General features: G+C 42.3%; 3 protein-coding genes across 3 annotated transcripts in view; 1 reads left to right on the top strand and 2 right to left on the bottom strand.

Annotated features, from left to right (window-relative positions):
* The window catches only part of zgc:64106 (uncharacterized protein LOC393348 homolog), an 8,326-nt gene extending 4,619 nt beyond the window's left edge, over positions 1-3,707 (bottom strand). The window contains exons 1-2 of the mRNA XM_062553580.1: positions 3,316-3,707; positions 1,682-1,921 (exon numbers count right to left, since the gene is read on the bottom strand). Coding sequence (XP_062409564.1) covers positions 1,682-1,921; positions 3,316-3,478 — 403 coding nt within the window. The 5' untranslated portion in view covers positions 3,479-3,707. The remainder of the gene's footprint in view (positions 1-1,681; positions 1,922-3,315) is intronic.
* An 8,633-nt stretch (positions 3,708-12,340) lies between these two features.
* On the top strand, positions 12,341-18,099 carry aqp7 (aquaporin 7). Its single transcript, XM_062553746.1, has 6 exons — positions 12,341-12,705; positions 13,945-14,071; positions 14,228-14,365; positions 14,814-14,932; positions 15,444-15,661; positions 16,308-18,099. The coding sequence occupies exons 1-6, from the start codon at positions 12,568-12,570 to the stop codon at positions 16,501-16,503; spliced, it is 936 nt and encodes a 311-aa protein (XP_062409730.1). The 5' UTR covers positions 12,341-12,567; the 3' UTR covers positions 16,504-18,099.
* On the bottom strand, positions 17,208-21,138 carry tpgs2 (tubulin polyglutamylase complex subunit 2). Its single transcript, XM_062553747.1, has 7 exons — positions 20,977-21,138; positions 20,592-20,671; positions 20,392-20,479; positions 20,051-20,182; positions 18,643-18,750; positions 18,231-18,394; positions 17,208-17,837 (listed from the first exon to the last, which is right to left on the bottom strand). The coding sequence occupies exons 1-7, from the start codon at positions 21,050-21,052 to the stop codon at positions 17,613-17,615; spliced, it is 873 nt and encodes a 290-aa protein (XP_062409731.1). The 5' UTR covers positions 21,053-21,138; the 3' UTR covers positions 17,208-17,612.
* Between the last annotated feature and the right edge of the window lie 8 nt (positions 21,139-21,146).

The raw sequence follows: 21,146 nt of genomic DNA, 5'->3' as shown, positions 1-21,146 counted from the left end.
AAACAGTAGGCATAGTTATAGGCATTGTTACCATACTGAAGGATAGAAGGTACAACGTCACCAGTCCAAGCTTCCCTCCAGTCAAGAAGTGTTATTTAAAAGCACCCTTAACAATACTTGCTCTCGGGGTCCCTCTCTGATTGAGAGGTATGAACATAACTTCAGGATAAGAGAGGGAATGCGCCGACAGCAGTCTGTATAAAGATCTCCAAATTCCTGTAGCACAGCAGCCCTTTTGCGTTTTGATTTCGGAGTGGGAGTGGGGGTAGGATATGGGGGCGGGGCGGGGGGGTGCTAATTGCCTACAGAGGGCCACTAACACAATGGCAGAAGTGCAGTTTGTCATGTTATAAGGTTGTGTAAATGATTTTATGTTAAGGTCACAAAACTGTTAAGGGTGACCTTCAATGTTTTGTGTCAATGTCTTATCAAGACATAAACACCTGGCCACTGCTAAAAAAGCATTATTTAATAAAAAGCTGGAAAGCATAAATGATCTGCTTCATGTTTTTCGAGATTCTTAGCACCAGCACAGTCTTACCCATTGGGTTTTTGGTATGTTTATGGAACTGTGTTGAAAGACATTCCCTAGAGATTTATGGGACCTCTTACTTCTTTGAAGGGATTTTTGGAAGACTTAACACTGGAGGACAGACCTAACAACAAGAGGAAGGAATGCCCTTGGACAGAACAAGGCATTTGGTGGCAATAACTGAACAACCACAAAACAACGCTTTCTTCAATACCCTCCAGAATTATTGCCACATTTAGTAAAGTTGACTACAATCAGGTAGAACAAATAATCTTTTGGCGATATATTGTCTCACAATGAGGGGAATTACAAGCAGGGGTGCTATACTGGTTTTTGTTAAATAATATTTATTTCTTTATGAGATTTTCCTTTTTCCCAGAGTACATTTGCTTCTCTTCAAGGTTGGATTTTTCCACATTGTTTTCATTGTGCAATTAGCCTACAATAAATATTATTTATTTATTACCTCCACCAAGGAGGTTATGTTTTCATCGGGTTTGTTGTCTGTCTGTCTCTTTGTTGGTTTGTTTGGTTGTTTGTTCGCAAGATAACTCAAAAAGCTATGGATGGATTTCGATGAAATTTTCAGGGAAGGTCTGAAATGACTCAAGGAAGAAACAATTCAATTTGGGAGTGATCTGTATCACCGTCTGGATCCAGGAGGCGATTATGTTTTCACTCTGCGCTCTTTGAGTGCTTTTCTAGTTATTATTATTTTTTTTTATACCTATTTTAGTCAACTTTACCAAAGAAATAACATCATCCGTACACCATGTTGTCCAACTGTAACCTGGTTTGAGCCACCAGGCAGGGAGCGCAAACCAGCCATCATGTTGGTGACTACTGCCTGTGGCTCTCTCTCTGACACACATACTGTACAGATGTCAGACTTACTTCTTGGAAGTCATTTACATCATATAGGGTTAGTCACATAAACAGAGAAAGATCATGTTGCTTGGTCATTTTGGTCACTTACATCATCCCTACATGATGTTACTCAACTGTTACATTTGTCTGCTCCTCAACCCCTTGCATTATACTATAGGCCTACCAATTTAACCCTAAATAGCCTAGAAAGGATTCACTCATGGCGAGCTTTTTTTTTTTTTAAAAATGATAAGGTCTATTATCAGAAGCTGTATCACATACCTGAGGCTCCAGCGTTATTCACCAGGATGTGGATCTCCTTTTCCTCCCGTAGGATGGCGGCGGCGAACTCCCGCACGGACTCCAACGAGGACACGTCCACCAGGCGCAGGTGCACATCTGCATTCCCGCTCAGCTCGCGGATTTCGCGCACGGCAGCGTTCCCACGGGCCTCGTTCCGACATGCCAGGATCACACGTGCGCCCCGCCGTGCAAAGTCCAGGGCAATGAACTTTCCAATGCCTAGATTATGGGGTTAACAGGACAGCAGATAGAAGTAATTGGTTAGAGAGAGAGAGAGACAGAGGAAGAGATAGACAGAGACAGAGACAGACACCAAGATCAAAAAGTGACCCAGGATCAAGATCTTTGCCAGTAATTGTGTTACACAACAGAAACATGATATCAAATGGCAAATCACACATACACCTACACACTGAGGACAGAGCAAGGCCACTGTAGAAAGGTAGTTACAGTAAGTCAGCAACAATGTTGCCTATGAGTTACTGTAAAAAAAAACACAATAAAAGGCCAGTGTGCCACTGGCAAAGACTAGCATAACCTGGACATTTTGTTAAAATGGACCATATAGACATCCTAGTGCCCATGGTTTCTAAATAGACCAGAAGATTTTTAGTAATGGTTGTAATCCACTCCCTTTGTAGTTCTCAGTGAATATTTCATCAGCATGAGTACAAGGAGATGTTTTTCATTAGCTAGCTAGGCTATAGCGCCAGGACACAATCTTCAGCCCTCACTGGAATCTACCAAACAGGCAAATACATTTGACTTGTTCTGACTGCAGCCCTCTAACAATTCAACTAACAGCTTTTCCAGTATAGCAAAATACGGAGGCTAACAACAACATGCCAGCTGCAATTAGTTTAAGTAAATGTTATGCATCCCCCAAGTGCTCTACGGTTATCAGCAGAGTCTCAGCAGTCTCAAGTGAAACTGTAATCATTCACAGCAATACCTAAGCAGTGCAGTCACAGAGGTCTGGCAGGGGTTAAACATCTGGAAAGCATCTGGGTCTCCTTATATAATCATGTGAAGGCAGCGAAACCCTTTCCACAGACTGAGCCAGAGGTACAGAGGGAAGCACTGCAACAATCCACATGCTGTAACACCAGCGTCCCCCCTGAACACTGACCACTAATATGTAGGCCTACCTGACCATAAATATGTATCAGTCCAGGGCCACACTTCAGGCATAGCTAACTGTCGGCTATCTGCTGTTTAACTCCTGGCTGTATTAATTCATGGCTCACTCCCTCTCACCCTGACCGTTAACCCTGACCACACACACACACACACACACACACACAAAGCACTTTGGTCAGTTGCAAGCTGTGTTTAAATGTGCTCTTACTTAGCCTACTTTACTGTAAAAAGAATCCTTAGATAATAATATCGTTGCGCGTTCATATTGCCACGGAAGAATGACAAAAACGACGATATTATAAAAAATCTAATCAATATAATGTATAATGTTAAATATTGGGGAACAGCCCCAGTCCCTTACAAATTAACGGAGAACAGGTAAGTGTTCTCTGTTGTATCATAGTTGCACACAGTTTACAGTAGCCTAGTTGCAATGGGTAACATAAACTGTATTTGCGACAATCAAAAGTCACCTGTATTGGCGCCGGTGACAATGGCCGTTTTCCCCTTCAGCTCCACTTTACACGCGCGCGGGTCCCAAGAGCCTCTCCGTTGAGATCGCACTACCAGCCCCAGGACAACTGTTGAGATGACCCATACCGGGCTGCACACGATGTCACTCAGTTCCCAAGGCATTCTGACCAGAAGTATCCTTTTAAACGAAAGGTTAACTCACACGGCCACACAGGGTCGAGGACAAGAGAAAACACAAACTTAAAGAGCGCAAGCGTGCGCGTTAATGGTTAAAGTCCAGCGCTGTGAACATATCCTGTCTGTGGTCTTCCCCTCCACCAAGTGGTGGCTTAAGTCAACAAAGCAGATGTTTGGGTTTTTTCGACTCACATCTGGAAAGTCCACGGGCAATGAGACACAAGCAGACAATAGCTTGATGGGACATTCTACCAGTATACGTAAATGATCTGCCCTGGCCTGGCTAGAGTAGATAAGGTGGGCCGGGCTTAGGCTATACTTATGTCTATCTGCAACTGTTCCCATGCTTGTATCACTAAGTTATGTCATAGCTTTCTTGAGATGTTCAGCTCATTAGTTGGTAGGAGGTTTTTGTTTTGTGTGTTTGTTTTATCCACTCCAGTTATCACAATGTGGGAGGGAATGAAACACTGCATTCCATTCCTTAACATTAATTTGATGAGAAATGAAATATTGCATTCTTTGTCAAACTTGATACAGCTGCAATATTTGATCATAAGACTTAACTTGAATTTGAACTATATAAAAACCTTTCCCCACATTCTTGTATTATGTGCAAAGTGGTTCTGAAAAGCAACAACATAACCTTATGTGCTTCTTTGGCCAAAATTTGATGTATTCTTTTGGTCTCATGTGACCATAATAACTTTTCCCCAGATATTACTGTAAACCATTGTCTTCTCTCTGTCTTTCTGCAACTGATTGTAGTTGTACGGATATGACTGTGAACTCCTATACATAACCACTGATTTTTTTTTTGTAGATTTTTCAGGGTGATGGATGACTGTGTGTTGACTCACCAGTTAAAGGTGTAGTCAGTTTTGTGTTTAAAGGTGCAGTAAGCGAAATATGTGAGTTCTCTGTAGGCTCTGAAGACAAACAGTGGGGGCAGCCTGTCCTGTCCCCAAAACAAAAGTGACACTCTGTGTGGAATACTGAAGGGAGCGAGCTAGATCCCCGGTGTGTTTTGTTTAGTCCTTGGTTAAAATATAATGTATGTTGTTTTGGAAAAGAAATATCTGCTAATAAATGTAAATACCACACATAAACATAAACAAGTGTGACTTCCTGCACAATCACTGATACCCTATATGTGCATGTGTGTTTGTGTGATGGTATGTACGTGCATGCCAGTAACAGGTTACGATACACTTATATTTTGAATGACATAATTGCACAATGTATATAGTTAGAGCTTCAATCTATTCATATTACTCCACACTGGTAGTGAGGGTTTCTAGTAGCCCCATTCTGACTGGGCCTGCCCAGTGGTGCCCATATTGAAGCCTGATGGCTCAATTAGGCTGTACGGTGATTACAAACTTACCGTAAACCGAGTCTCTTTGTTAGAGCAGTACCCAATCCCCAAAATTGAAGACCTCTTTGCCACATTATCTGGAGGGCAACAGTTTTCTAAATTAGACATGAGACATGCATATGCCCAAATTCTTGTTGATGAGGACTCAAAGAAGTACTGTACCTTACCGTGAACACGCACAAGGGCCTTTTCACGTACAATCTGCTGAAGCCAGATATCAAGTCCAAAATAGAACAAAGTTGAAACAAAAAGAAAACCATGACAAAACAACCCGACTGAGAAGGTTCCGTCCTGGAGATGCTGTCAAGGTCAAGGTCAAGGTCAAGGTCAAGGTAACTTTATTGTCCCCAAGGGGCAATTTTTGTGCAGCCAGCAGACAGGTACATAAGGACAAGACATAACCACCATAAAACCATACAATACCCATAGTAACTAAAGACGCAATAATAAATAAGATAAGAAATAAAATAAAATAAAATAAAATAAAATAAAATAAAATAAAATAAAATAAAATAAAATAAAATAAAATAAAATACAATAGAATAAAACAAAACAAAACAAAACAAAACAAAATAAAGTAAAATAAAATCAAATAAAAAATTAAATCAGAGAATAAATAAATTAATACATTTAAAACAATTTAAAAATGGAAATGGAGGTCAGGATAAAAGAACTTCTGAGTCTATTTGACATCTGGGCATGGAGTACCTGCGTCCTGAGGGAAGCAGCTTGAACTGGCAAGACAAGGGGTGGCTAGGGTCAGCTGCAATAGATTGGGCCTTCTTTGCCACTCTGTTTGAATAGATGTGGGAGAGAGTGGGGAAGTTGATGCCTGCAATTTTGCTACATATCTTGACGGTACTCTGTAGTCGGTTTTTGTTTTTTTATGGATAAGGAACCAAACCAAATAAAACAGAAGGTTAAAACAGACTCAATAAAACAGGAATAAAAGATTCTCATAAAAGTGGGATCAATGTTAAAATTCCTCAATTTACGATAAATTAAGTACATGCGCTGATGGACCTTGGCACAAACAGCATCAGTCTGTAAATCAAAACATAGCTTGTTGTCAATTATTGTGTCAAGGTACTTGTACTCTTGTACTGTCTCAACAAGTTGGCCATCAATGGTGGTGGGCGGAAGAGGGGGACACTGCTTCCTAAAATCAATGACAATTTCTTTGGTCTTGGAGACATAGGACACAAGGAACTATGGGCTGGGACCAAAATGGGTGCCTGCTACAATGGAGTCACCTACAGGTCCTGTTTCATACCCTGTTATCTTGGGAAACGGCCAGAGGATGAGGAGACATGTCGACCAGGTGAGAGCTCGTCATCCAGAATCCTCACCGTCGCTATAGACAAGCAGACAGAACCACCCAACGCCGACAGCGCGGAGGAAGAGGCTGAAACATCAATGCACCAACCAAATGCAGAGCCGCTGCCTCCTGATGAACAGGAGGATCAGCAGAGTGCAGTTCCGGAGGGACTGGACGTACCTGTTAACCCACCAGCAGAACTGCGCCGCTCTACCAGAGAACGGGTGTCGCCTCAACGCTTGAAAGACTATATTAGATAGTAGTGAGATCAAATCATGTTCAAGGAAAGGCAAGAATGCACCTTATGATCTCACGGAAGACAGGCAGTCTACCCTGTAGGCCTACTTTCTTAGTCTAGTTACACACACATATGTTAGAAAACCCCCAAAAACCCTTATTGATGACATTTTGCATTGTACTGAAGCAAGATGATGTTAGTTTTCTAAGTAAGAACCAAGTTGGTACAATGAGTTTGCATAATGTTACATTACAGTATATGCTCTTAGTAGGCTGGGTGAACCCTGCCTTAACGTCCGGCAAATTTGGATTTCACCCGGCAGCTCAGGCTAGAAACCTGCATATCTATCTCCTCTGAACCTTTGGCTCCAATCAGAAACTAGCTTATTCAAAAGACACACCAGGTCGTTGGTCTGATTGGTTGAAGGACTGTCCAAGCGTACAGAGTCATTTGAACGATGCCCATTGATCACGCCTCTTGTGCAGTAGAAACAAAGAGCAGCCTCCCCATACTAATGTTCAATCTTAAAAGATTGAGCTTATATGGCGATAGCCAGACTATGCTGTTATTTTAATGGTGAAGGAGTGTAGTAAACTGTTGGTAATACCAAGTCCACTAGGTGGCACTATAGCTAGAGTAACATGAGATAATACCGCTGTGTTAACTTGCATACAAAATCTTTATGGGAAGAGGAGCTACTGGAAAACTAAACTCACCTTGTGTATATTTTGCTGTGCATGTGTGCAGAATAAAACTTCAGCAGTATCCCGCAATTGTCTTGGGTCACATAATATTTATTCATAAACAATACAACGCAGAAGTCTACCTGGTTACACCAGTATATGTTTGTGTCTGGATAGACTTGCATGCATCACTGGACCCATTACTCTCTTGGGCACTGGGAAATGTGTTCAGGTAAAAGAGGTCTTGACGCCCGTGTGCAATGACAGTGTGTGTTTGTGTATGTGTGTGTGTTGCATGGGTGTGCCAATTCACTGCAAGCAAGTGGAGCAGTAGTAACATTAGTCTGACTGACTGACAATTGTGGCCCAAGTTTGATTCCTGAGCTTGCTGTTGCGAGTCCGTGTTGCCTTGGATAAAGGCGTCTGCTAAATATCGGTCAACTTTAACTTGTGCATGTGGTTGTGTGTGATTGTGTATGTGTGCCCACCAGCATATGTGTGTGTGTGTGTGTGTGTGTGTGTGTACTGCCATCGACACCCCTTCTATCTCTGTGTGTGTGTGCACTGTGCATGTTTACAATATACACTCTTTGAAAAGAAGGTGCTACAAAAGAATCAAAATGCATGCTTCATATATGGCACCCCTAACTGGTTCTTTAACCCATTTTGAAGGACTTCTTTTTTTAAGAGTGTGTCTGTATGTGCATGTGCATGTGCACGAGAAAGGCCCATGGTTGTGTGTAATGGCAGTGTGTGTGTGTGTGTGTGTGTGTGTGCATGTGTGCACAAAGAGAGTGATTGAAGTATATTCAAATGTGTCAGTTGGAGTGCCCCTTATGGACAGACTTGCGCAAAATTTGGCATGTATGCAAAGATTTTGCCAGTGATTCAGCTTTTTCAAAATTTTGGCATGCATGTCTTGAAATTGCAGTACCCTCTATCAGAAACTTGGCACAAGATTGTTGTAGTGTTCCTATCAAATTATTTGTCGTTCACACCGTCTCATCCAAGATGCTGACCATTGAAGCACCTGATTTTTGAGTTTATGTCTTTCAGGTGGCAATACACAACAAATACTTGGTTATGGGCCATATCATTATGACCACGGTGAAGTGAGGCGGCGGTCATATAGGTTTAGTCAGAGTCTTTTTTCTTCCGTCAGCAATTTTTCGTCAAGGATTTCGAAAGACCAGGGTGCACAAAAGAAAGACCACCCCAATAACCCCCCCCCCCACACACACACAAGCGAAACCTCACACAGACAGAAAAGTACACAAACACAACAGCAAGTGCACACATGCACACACTCATTAACATAGATAAAAGTTGCAGAAGGGGATGGAGCAGGAGACGGAAACGAATGGACAAGCGTGATTCATTTTTGCGGAGAGAATGTACAGGACTGAGCGGCGGTCATATTTTGTACCTCTTTGTGGTACACCTAGTTTAAGAAATATATATAATATAGAGACCGTGTTTTTTTTTTACAGTGTTTTCAGGAGACAGGCAGCTAAATGTATTAGCTTAGATACCATGTAATATCGCTTAGAGCACCTTTAATATAATGTTAATAGACTTGTTCACGATCTCCACATCTACTATTAGCTGAGATAACATGCCTGTACATCCAAGAGAGGCAGGTGCTCAGAAAAAGGCTAAACCACAAGAGTAGTAGACACTGATAGAGCTTTTATTGTAATTTTATAGTTGCCTATACAATGAAAGTAGGTTTGTTACATCTGACTGAAAATGCAATTGGGATAAACAACAACAACAACAACAACAACAACAACAACATTAAAACCAAGAATGACAAGGGAAAGTTGTGTCGTAATGAATAAAGAAATAAATTAGTCTGGTTTTCACCATACTAAACTCAATCTTTTAAGATGCTATTCAAAAAGACTGCTGTCCATTGGCAAAAATAAACAATGGAAATGTACTTTGGATGTAGGCATTAGATAATGCATCAACACTTTTCAAGTTGACATATGTAAGGGATTACATACTGACTGCTTGCTTGTCTCATTTGACTGATTCAATCAATCAACCAATCAATCAGTCGTTCTTGTAATTGACCAGGGGATCCACTTTAAGATAACATGCCAGCTCTCGTGGATGGAAAATCCCCAAGACAAAGCCTTGTGATTTCCAGAACAAGAACATTGTCAGTCTAATTTACTACAAGGCATGCCAGCCTTGCCAGGCTGCTCTTAGGCCATCAATTGCTAGGGCACAATGTTTATTGTGCAATACTTCCCTGCTAGGATTAGGCCTATCAGTGTTACTATCAGAACTGAATACCACTACTACTACTGGTACGTACTACTACCAAAAGGACACAGTTGGATAAATGATAATGCAGGAATCTTGTGGAATGTGGTAATATTTTTGACTAGGCACCATGGCTGTAGATTCAGCTAAAATTCAATATACTGGAGTGTTTTACTGCCACTGTGGGGAACTTTTTGGTACTGCAAACAAAATCTGTTTCGTTCTGATCAACATGTAAACCAGTGGTTCTCAAACTTACAGTTTGCACCCCCATTAAATAACAGTAACGTAGGCAAATTTAAATATATTTTACATTGTACATACTGTTTTGCATTGGGGGGGGGGGGGGTTTCAAGAAAGATAAAAAAACTAGTTTAAATTGAATACTTTTTCATTATACATTTTTTTCTATAACTTGAAGTGATTATTTTATTTTCATGAAAAAATAAATAAATAAATAAAAAATAAACATATTGGAGTCTCCCGTTGTACCACAACAGAGAGTCCGCGTACCACCAGTGGTACCCATACCAAAAAGAACCACTGATGTAGACAGTCTTGGCATGATGTTTCTTCAGTGCTAGGTCTGTCTGAGTAGGTTTTCAGAAACCAAATAGAATGTTAATGTTCTATTTGATAATAAAAGACACTATGAATCTCCTTAAACGCTTATCAGAAATCCTGTCAATGGTTGTAACAACGGCAGAGAGGAAGACAAGAGCCACAATAAGCATTCCCACGGAAAAATCCCAAGCATTGTCAATAGTATTGACAGTCCAAATGGCCTCCTCAACACTGCATGAGTAATACTACCCATCTAAGGGGTCTTGCCGTATATTTCCATTGCCCCAGTAACGTCACTGGGGGGCCGTCACAAGTCATCACTATCTTATCTTCTCGGTTAAAGGAATAATCTTTGTTCATTCTCTGCTTTTGTAACAACTTAATGTTGGGAGATGAAGATGGTGGTTTGTAAATGTCCTGTAAACTCCTCACTTTCTTTAAAATACAATCTCATATTTTTATTATAAAATAATGATTTCTTCAGTGAACACAAACACAGATCACCTGAGGGATGAACAGGTGGAGTCGATGTAACCTTGGATGTGACCCCAGGTTGAGTTCCCCGTCTCCATCACAGGAAGTATATTAGGTTTACTAGAGGCATAATAACTTGAATTTACAGTTTTTGTTGTGTACCCCAGTATGCTAAATTCCCCCCTTTCTGATTCCGTGAACAGACTTGATTGCAGGCGTAATGCCAAGCATTCAAAACATCACAGAGAACCCACAACAGAGAGAACAGAACTGATTGATAATGATAAGGATAAGGACATTCATTTTACTGTGTGAGATATCCCATTTTGAATTTTTTTTTTTTTCTTTGTGAAAAACGTGTTTGCAAAATAACTGTTTGGTATAAATTGGCCCAGACGCACTTAGAGCAGCATGTGTGTGAGCGCACAAGTTATCTTGTTGCAACAGCTGCGGCTACTCCTAAGTAACTTTCCTCTTGAACGTTTGATATCAAGGACTGAGTAAATTCAAAAACCTGACCTTAGACACTATAGCCTCATATAAAACTCCAAGGACTCAATGTCATAATTCTTCAGTTAATGTCGTTATAAAAAGGCTATTTTTTTTCCAGATCTACAGCTTATGACTATTGATACTGCTTCTATTGAAACTGTATAATACATTTTCACTTGTTTGTATTTTGGACCTTTGAACAGATAGTTAATATGAGTAGTAATTGATTCGTCCCCTTGTGATATGAACAAACTTTTCTGAGGTTGCTCACGTCATTGCATGGCTGATCAATAATGGAAAGTTTGAAAACCTACAGAGGCTTAAGTAATGGTACGCCATGTGGAATGTGTGCTGTCATTGAGAACTTGAATTCAATCAGTCCACTTTAAACACTCAATCAGGTCCACTTTACAGTGAAAAGAGTATTTATTTAGACCTCCCTGCCCTTCCACGTGCATCCACGTGCTCCTATTTGGCAGGAAAAGTAGCAGAAAGTTCCCTCCATAGGATACAGAGCAGAGCAGACATCAATGACAAGAACATGACCTTGATTAAGTCGGACACAGCAGCATGACATTAGTTTGGAGGAGAAGAAGCAAGAATACAGTAGGCTGGCTAAAGCAGCTTAAGTAAGGCCCCTTCCATGAATTTCACTAATTTTATGTATTGCTAAGGATCAGCTGACTGAGGCCTGAGCTTGACTTTGTGGCCTGCCTGAATGCTATGCTCAGTTTCATATGCCTTATTTTGATCTAGAAAATGTCCTTTAATACAGATAGATACAGGAATGAATTCAGACAGATATGAGAGTATGTGTATGCTGACAGATGAAAAAAGACCAAATTAGACAAGCTATATCATTAAAATGTTCAATAGAGGACATCAGATTAATTTCAATCTCAATGGCACAATTGGCATGGCATAAGCTGCAAGTCTCCTATGTGTGTGTGTGTGTGTGTGTGTGTGTGCGTGTGTGAGTGTGGGTGAGTATTGAGCCCTTTGATCATCTAATCCCATTTGCCAATATTTGTGACCAAGGTATCAAACAAGAGCATGGGGTGACAGCGGTATATGGTATGGAAAAGGGAGGGACCGTCTGGGAGCCAAAAGCTCGCTGCTACGTGGCGGGGGATGGACGGGACTGATCCAAGGTCATGGCCAATTTACTGTGGAAAGGTTCACTGAACTGTACATGCAATTGTAATCACTTGCGCACATTTTCAGATAACCTGCATGTGAACCCAGTAACACCGTCAGTGAGAAGGTTCACAAGTACTATTAGAGAGGTTTTATAACACCCCCCTCTCTCTCTCTCTCTCTCTTTCCATGCATGTGGGTGTGACTATATGTGTGTGTGTATGGGGACTGGCAGTTGTCTGAGGGGGCGGGACATAAGCCATATAAGGGGAGTCGCCCTCTGAGCGCTCAGTACTTCAAGAGCAAAGAGTGAAGGGAGAGAAAGCAAGACAGACCCAGAGAGAGAGAGACAACAAAGAGAGGCGCTAACAATACACAATTCCATTCAGGAGCCTTGGAAACCATTGAAGGATTTTTTGGGGAAAGACAGACCTTTGCTACAAACAAAAGCAAAGCCAATCAAACAGACTTTGACTTGTACAGAGAGAGAGCGGGAGAAGAGAACAAACAGGAAACATGAGGGACTCTCAGACCATGCTGGAAGAGGGGCGCGCTGGGGAGCAGACGGAAAGCAAAGGGGCCACCATGGCGTGGGTCAGGAACGAGGTCGTCCGCGTGGGGCTGGCCGAGACCCTCAGCACGTTCGTTATGATGGTGAGCAGCACTGCCCTGCAATAGGAACACACACAGCCTTTTGTCTTATTGGTGCATGGTTGGTAATGCTAGATATATACCGTAATTTCCCAACTATAGCCACAGCTTATACATTGATTTCGCAAAATGTCTTCAGCTATGAGGTTAATATATGGGGACAGTAAATATGGCATTAATATGGTTTTGTTTCTTTTAACTTGCATAAAACACTGTCCTGCGGCTTATACGCCATGCGGCTAATAGACAGGACATTACTGTAGCTACATTGAAATATGATTCAGACATCCCTCAAAAGGTCACTATATGGAAAATTTGGACAGATAAATTTAGATGACATTAAAAATAGAAGCATAATACTCAGATTGGATGAAAGCTATGAGTACGTTTATGAGGTTCACCATTTTTAGGATATCTGAGAGGTTTTGCTTCGTTGTGTGACAGTATTATAGGATGTAATGTGAAGGACGGTGTCATGCCACAGTACACTATCATGTCAGTCACTTCTTACTCTTGAGCCTCCCATGGTGTGCCAGAGCATAGTAAACCCGTGACTCAACCCTTCACTTCAACAGGATGGCCACTCTGGCAGTGATCGCGCCCACACACCCACATACTACTGACCAATCACTGGACACCCTTTGTGTGTGATCCTCTTTCTCTTTCTGGCGCCATGCTCTTCTAAACCATGCAGTCAATGCAATCTTCCATTGCTGGAGGGAGGCATTGGTGAAGTGTTCTTAGTGGATGTAGCCAAATGCTTGACTTGTTTCTGACACACACACACACACACACACACACACACACACACACACACACACACACACACACACACACACACACACACACACACAAACACACACACTCACGCTTAGTCTTATGTCAGTCACAAGGAAAACACCTGCTCCACAAATCCTATTCTTAGAGTAATTACAGTGTGCTTTAGTCCAGAACAGCATCTGACACATTCCCTCAGCTGGAATGGAAAGTGTTCACTGTTTCACATACATAATGTGAAGCCTCGTGCTTAAGTGTTTATTTACGTAATACTGTCGTAGATATGAGAGATTCTCATTTCTGTCCTTCACTTATGACATCCTAGAAAAGTTCCTTTAACCCTTCATTAAATGTGTATCGGCTCTGAGATAATTGAGGTAGTTTGTTGTTAATTAGTCAATACAGGCTGTGCAGTTGTGGCTGGGTTGTGGTTGACTGTGTGTGTGTGTTGGTTGTTTGTTGCAGGTGTTCGGGCTGGGCTCTGTGGCTCAGGTGGTCACTGGGACAGGAGCATTTGGGGAGTTCCTGAGCATCAACCTCGGTTTTGGGATAGGTGTGGCTATGGGGGTGCATGTTGCTGGCAAAGTTTCAGGTAAGTTGTGTGGAATTGCGCAATCTATTTTTTACAGGTAGTTCAGCCTTTACTTGAATTATGCTAATCTCTCAGTCTCGTGTAAAACCAATGGAAAGAAAGAACCAACTAAAATCTCTCTCTCTCTCTCTCTCTCTCTCTCTCTCTCTCTCTCAGGTGCCCATATGAATGCAGCGGTCTCCTTTACTATGTGTGTCTTTGGACGTCTGAAGTGGACGATGCTGCCCTTGTATATTGTGGCCCAGTTCCTGGGATCTTTTCTAGCGGCTGGAACAGTCTTTACCCTCTACTATGGTATGTAAGAACCTCCAGGTCCCTACGTCCATGAAACCAATATGGTGACCATGTTTCTCAGGACATGCTGGTTACAATATTGTTGTATTCTCATGTGCTTTTTTGTGTGCTCAGACTTCAGTTATATTCCTGAAACAAAGGAGTATAAAGCACTGATTTCTAAATACAAAGATGATACACATATTTCTGTCCTGTCCTAGACCTTGAAAGATGAAATTATTTCAAAGATTTCCTGAAAGGATGCTTTTTAGTTACTTTAGAATAAAGCTACACTATCCCACCAAACATCGTCTTCACTGAAAGCTGTTGTGCTCTGTTGACATGTACTATGTACCATGTCCAATAGGGATCTATTTTGAGCTAAAGTATCCATATTTCACACATTGTCTAGTATTAAACCATTAGGGCAAGAGGCATATTCACTCACAACGTTTATTTGTATCTGCAGATGCCATTCATCACTACAGTGGGGGAAACTTCACGGTGACTGGCCCTAAAGCGACAGCTGGGATTTTTGCCACCTACCCAGCCCCATACCTCTCTCTCCACGCTGGCTTCCTTGACCAGGTGAGTGGTTAAACAGGTGTCCACCTCATGAACAGCTGCGACACCCGTTCAAAGCACCGCCGGTGACAGGTGAAGAGAACCTGCCTTTCAGGAGCAGTGGGTCTGCAAGCTTTTGCTGGTTATGAAATAAGGGGAGACAATGAGGCATTGTGCAAATATATGGCATTTCTTGCATTGTTTGCATAACAATGACAAGCACATTTGCATTGTACATGAAAAAGAAAAAAGATTTAAACAAAACCTTTAAAAACAAGGCAAAAATAATAATACTTTCTTCCCAACAAAATTTTAATTTTTAAAATGTTGAGCCATTTATTGGAATGCAGTAAACACTGCTTAACGTCATGAATGCGCACAGCTGATAAGACATAGTAATTGCAGCTGATAAAGGTATTGATGGTATTTCTTGTCTCTCATTGATTAGAAAGGGTCTCTGACGACACACTCTGTGCTGTCTTGGCCTGATTCAAACTCACCCACTGTTCTTTTCCGTGTCTCCTCTCTGTTGTAGGTGGTTGGCACTGCCATGCTGCTGCTTTGCCTGATGGCCTTGTCAGATCAGCGAAACCAGCCCGCGCCGATCGGTAGCGAACCTCTGGCGGTCGGCCTCCTGGTCATCCTGATTGGTATCTCTCTGGGCAGTAACAGCGGCTACGCCATCAATCCCACGCGAGACTTGGCGCCCCGCGTCTTCAGTGCCCTCGCAGGATGGGGACCTGAGGTGTTCAGGTAAGGATTCTGTAGATGTTTGTCTTAGAAGAGTACTTAGAGCAGTGGGTTTATGGGAAATGTATGCAGCTCATACAGATCTTATGGGATATGGTGGGTCTGCTTCATAGGGATGGGAGTGGAATAGAGAAACAGGACTCGTGAGTAATGGGACTGGAGCAGCGGATGGCTCATGAGAGATCAATGTTATAGAGATGGGGATTACGGGGGATGGTTTATGATATGCAAGGTTTAGGGGAAATATATGGTTTAACAGAGGGTTAATGAAAAATGGCTGATGTGTAGTCACAAGCCTTATGGTAGAAAATCCTGTTGAGATGGGGCAGATGTATGGATGAGTTATCTCAGCCTAGACACTTAGTTAAACAAACAGCATTTGAAAAGGAAGAGGGAATAAAGGGCCAACTCTGCATTGAAGCCAAAAGCCCAACACACTCTCAAGCATGGAAGGTTTATACAGTATATAGTTTGTTCAAGATAAATACATAATTCACAATAGAATAGGATGTCTTTGTTGAAGATAAATACATAATTCACAATAGAAATCTCAAGACAGAAGTGAAGGGTCCAACTGACCTCTCATCATCAACTGAACATATGAATGCTGAAAGTTCACCTTTGACCTTTCTCTGTCTCTTTCCTTTAGCGCTGGCGGTGGATGGTGGTGGGTCCCTGTCATGGCCCCGATGGTTGGTGGGGTCATTGGTGCCCTGATCTACAAAGTGTTCGTGGAGATGCACCACCCCTCCGTGGGCAAGCGTGGACTTGGGTCTAACAACGAGCCCGAGAGCGAGCCGCTGGACCAGCTGAAAAAAGCAGCTGCTGCCGAAATGTGTGTGTAGACAGCTGTCGGACATACACACCCTCGGGCAGTCATGCTGAGACCAAAGTGGTTCTGGGGACCATGCTGACCACCAGCTGGACACCACTGGTATGGACACCAGCGATCTGTGAGAAGATCTAAGACAGCAAAGGCTGTTGTGCATCTCCTCTAGCTCCTTCTCTCACAGTCTTAACACGACAGTTGTCAGGACTCAGGAGATAGGCAGGCCATGTAATCTTGAGTACAAGATCACTCCAGCCTAACCAACAGCATACCACAGGGAGAAGGGACCGGAAGGACAACGAGATGATGTGTCACTACTCGCTTCCTATCTCAAGGCTGATGGAGGCAAAGCAGAGGGAAAAAGAGGAAGCACAACGATGAATCACAGGGCCTGGTCATTATGTGCAGACGCGACAACATTTAGCCGCTAAATGACCCTTGAAGAGGGAAAGGAAGACGGGGCTAGTGAGTCGGATAACTCTGAACACTGCAACCCTCTTCACCTGTCTGGCCTCCATTTAGACGTGCATACTAAAGTACCTCCAGTGACCAGAAAAAAATGGTGTCACCATCACTCAAAAATGTGACTCCACTCTGATGGAAATTGTCTGTATGCTCTTGTGTGCTCCTCGGTCAAGGAAGGAAAACAAAACAAGAATTGCACAGAATCTATGGATGGTTGAGAACTACATATGAAAACAAACTAAGGCTTGGCCATAATGTGTTTCAGGCATATTTTTAATCGTTAATAACATTTAATAAATATATGACAGCGGGGATCTCACATAAATAAGAGGTAGTGAACAAACATACCTGTGTTCACAGTTTAGTGGACAGACTGGGAAAACAGGGGCTAACCGTGAGAAGCTAGTGTTAGCAAAATACATATTCATCCAGTTAAGGTGTGAACACAGGGACATACACACATACAGTACATACATCATCATCATTCAAGGTCAAATCACCATGATTCTCAGCCATCAGACATGACATACCAACTTATTTTAAAATGAAGGCCTTCCAGTCAGTCTTTTTAAAACACATTCCTTGTTCTTTGCATATCCAACTAGCTTAAATGTTGTAGGCATCACGTATTCAGTGCTTTATCCCTTTAACATGCTCTGGTCATCGCTTTAGTGCACTGTGTCTCCCTGACCCCCCATGCATTTTAGGGGGGCCCCCAGAACCCGTGGTGGATGCCTGGGTGGGGGCCTTCTTTTTGGGGGGCGGCTGCTTGGCTTTCCCCTTGAAGGCTTTGGCCGGGTCCAGCTTGTTAAGCAGCGGCTCACCTGCAGAGTCCAGGTGAGGGTCTGAGTGGAAGGTCAGCGGTTGGTAGAGGGCAGCCCATTGCTGGAGTGATGAGGAGAGACACAGAAAAGCAGAAAGGGTTCACCAGCACTGCTAACTCAGTTGTTAAAATTGTATCCTGGACTGGCAAATTGTGTGCTCTCTCTTATATGGCTTAGAACTGTGTAACAAACAATGTTAGTGTTATGTTTGCATATCAAGTCTATTTTAAATGTATATAAGTCTCAGCTAAGTTTTACATTTGAACATTCTTGGTGATGTAAAAGATGTACAGCTTGTAAATAAAACAGACTTTCAACAAAAATCCCCAATTGTAATGACAGCTTTTTGTTCACCTTTTGTTCTCATCTTAACAAATACAAAACACATTACTGCAATATAGCTTTTATCTTTTGACATCAGAAAGCTTGTCGCGTGACCTCTGCACTCTCTCACCTTGGCCTGTGGGCTGGGCCCGTATGGGGTGAAGTTGTACTGCCACTCAGGCAGGCCCAGGTGTGTGATCATGAGCCGGTAGTAGGCGGTGAACGAGGGGGTCAGGTAGTGCCAGTAGAGCGAGCGGTCCAGGAACCACACATCACACTGCTGGGACACCTCATCTACACAGGAAACAGGACACACAGAGGACCAAATAAACAAACAAAATGATAAATATGTCTGTCTAAAAACTCTGCTCACTCAGCTCTGTGACATTCTAAGTGCAAGTACATGGCAGAGACAGACAGTTTAAAACGACTTTATATGTAACTAATCTTTCAGATTAATTACATAAAAAATGGCAACTTTGAACTTCACACTGCCTAAAAGGATGCTTTGTGATGAATGAATGTGGTTGTGCAGTGACTACCTTCTGTGGAGTTCTTGTAGACCAGACACACCTTTCCATTTCCCGCACAGGGGTCCAGCTCAAAGATCCGACTGCGGGAATCAAAACGGGGCTGTTCTCTTCCAGTCTCTGCAAGGCATAATGACCCCAATGTTAAGAGTTCAAAAGGACTATTTTACTATTCGGTTGTTAAGTCCAACGTCATGGGCCCAACAGCTTTTACGTCAAAAGACGTTCACTAGCGCAGCCAGACGGTTTTTGCAACTTGTAAACTTTGTCAAGGTCAAGGTCAAGGTTAGATTTATTGCCGTATAGTGAAGATACACAATAGGAATGTTTTACAGCCATTCACGTATGAATATGGTTGACACCATCGCCTCCGTTTTAGTGAGGGTAAAAAAAAGTCGCTAAACTTTATCAGAGTAATCACTGTAGCTGTGCAGCCAGATGATATCATCAAGGGTAACACCCAGGCTTCCACGAAACATAGGATTTAATTAGGTTGAGGCAACAAGTGAGTAGTGAGATGACAACTGTATTAAAGGCTACTCTGTATAGCAGAAAAAATAGTTAATTTACTGTCTTTGGGGAAAAACAAGCATGTCTGAAAGCCGTTAAGCCCAATAAGAGAATTATCTGCCCATTATTGCATCATGGCTTAATAATCGAATAGATGGTGATGGAAAAAAGCAGAAAAGTAACCCCTTCAATGTTTGTAAACGAGCCTAGGTTGGGTGCGCACACAGAACGGGGTCAGAAATGGTGCAGCTTATAGTCAGGCATGTTGAGCTATCAAGGTATGCACTGTCATTGTCACCCCAGGACCGGGAACCGTACCTTAAAAATAATTAGTCTTACATTAGCTAATGGCGATTGTCTGATTGACTGATCCTGAGCTGATACCAGAATGGGTAGACGACGTTAGCAAGTGGCCAGAGATTCATTGGTCTGCCATATACGGCTATCTGGTTGACCAGTCCAGTGTGTATACAAGCAAAACAAATAGCCATTTATCTTGACGTTTTCTTGACGTTTGCTTGACATTTCAGTCAATTCACAGACACAAAATTCAATGGGATGGAAAGTTTTCTGACCCTGATATGCGTGCACATTTTCCTCTGACGTGAACTGTGAAGGGGTCAATACCTTGTGTTTGGGTCAATGTTTGACGTATTCATCTTAGGAAATTGGAAGCATGTAAACATAGCTTCAGTAGTTTGGATTTCTTAGGTGAAATTGTCTGTCACTGATTAGCCCAGGTAAGGCGGTATTGATGTTGAGCTTTGGCTGTGAAGGTAGGATGACCACAGGTCTAACAGAACAGAAGTTCTGTGTGGTAGGGTCAAAAATGTCTGTATTTATAAGTTGTGTATCAGTGTATTTTGCTCACATTTACACTCAACATTGAAGAAGTGCTCAGCAATCTCACCTTCTGCCTCTCCATCAGAGTCCAGGTCAGCGATGGTGGGCGTGCTGGGGAGGGAGAAGACCGCTGATTGGCCAAGCCGCCGGAGCTTGGCCACACTATTAATCACCATGCAGCCCACAGACACACACTCATCTGCAATAAAATAGAGACTCATCTGTGGTTACCGTAGTTACGGTGTTATAATAATAACAGTTATCACATAATTCATTAATTAGCTTGGTGGATGGATTCATTACATGTACCCAAATCAAAATGACAAGTTGATCAAATAGGCTAGGTGTTTCAGACGTGTTTGTATCAAGTCTGGGAGTTTGAAGAAGGAAATTGACAAGGAGACTCACTCTCAAGCTTTGAACCCCAGGTCAAAGTCAAGCCATCTGTGGTTAGATAAAAGTCTCTGAGGTCCTCAGGCAAGACACAGGCGTTTTTCTGATGGACAAGAGGCGTTGTGAAACAGAAAGCTTCTTTTGAGTAACAAAATCAGCGTTCACACACAGAGGCGTAGCTATGATCATAAAATATCATCAGTGGCTCAACATACCTGCTCCCATGATAGCAAACATCGTTTCTCTGCAGGCTCTCTTTCTGCGAAACGCACATCGAGGACTCCAGGAAGACTCTCTGTTGATCAGAACATAAGACATCACATTTTAATACAGCTGCTCAGGCAGGAGGTAGATCTGGGTGCACTGACATTGCTTGGTATAGTCAGCTGTCTAATGCTTGAGCATCAGCTATCAGGGGTCAGTCACTGAAGCAACTTGGGGTTGAGGCATACAAGAATGCGTAGATATGCATCGGCTAACAGATACATTTAGCTTGTCATTAGCATGATAACAACTAACTAAATGGCTAGCTTACTGTATCGCCACTCACTAGCTAGCAGTAGCTGCAACTGACATTTTCAATAAGCACAATAATCTCACCAAGTACTCGAGTAACACCAAGTGTCAGCCTTTCTATGAAGACTTTATGCGCTTTCTCATCCTTTGACTCATCCATCTCTTTTAAATAATGTACAATAGCTAATGATTAGCTCAATGCCAAAATACATACAGATACTTCATTCATTTTGTGTGAGCACGCGAGTACCAGG

The sequence above is a fragment of the Sardina pilchardus genome, chromosome 14 (genome assembly GCF_963854185.1).
Source record: "Sardina pilchardus chromosome 14, fSarPil1.1, whole genome shotgun sequence".
In the NCBI taxonomy this organism is placed as follows: Eukaryota; Metazoa; Chordata; class Actinopteri; order Clupeiformes; family Clupeidae; genus Sardina; species Sardina pilchardus.
This window is presented reverse-complemented; position numbering and strand designations above follow the sequence as displayed.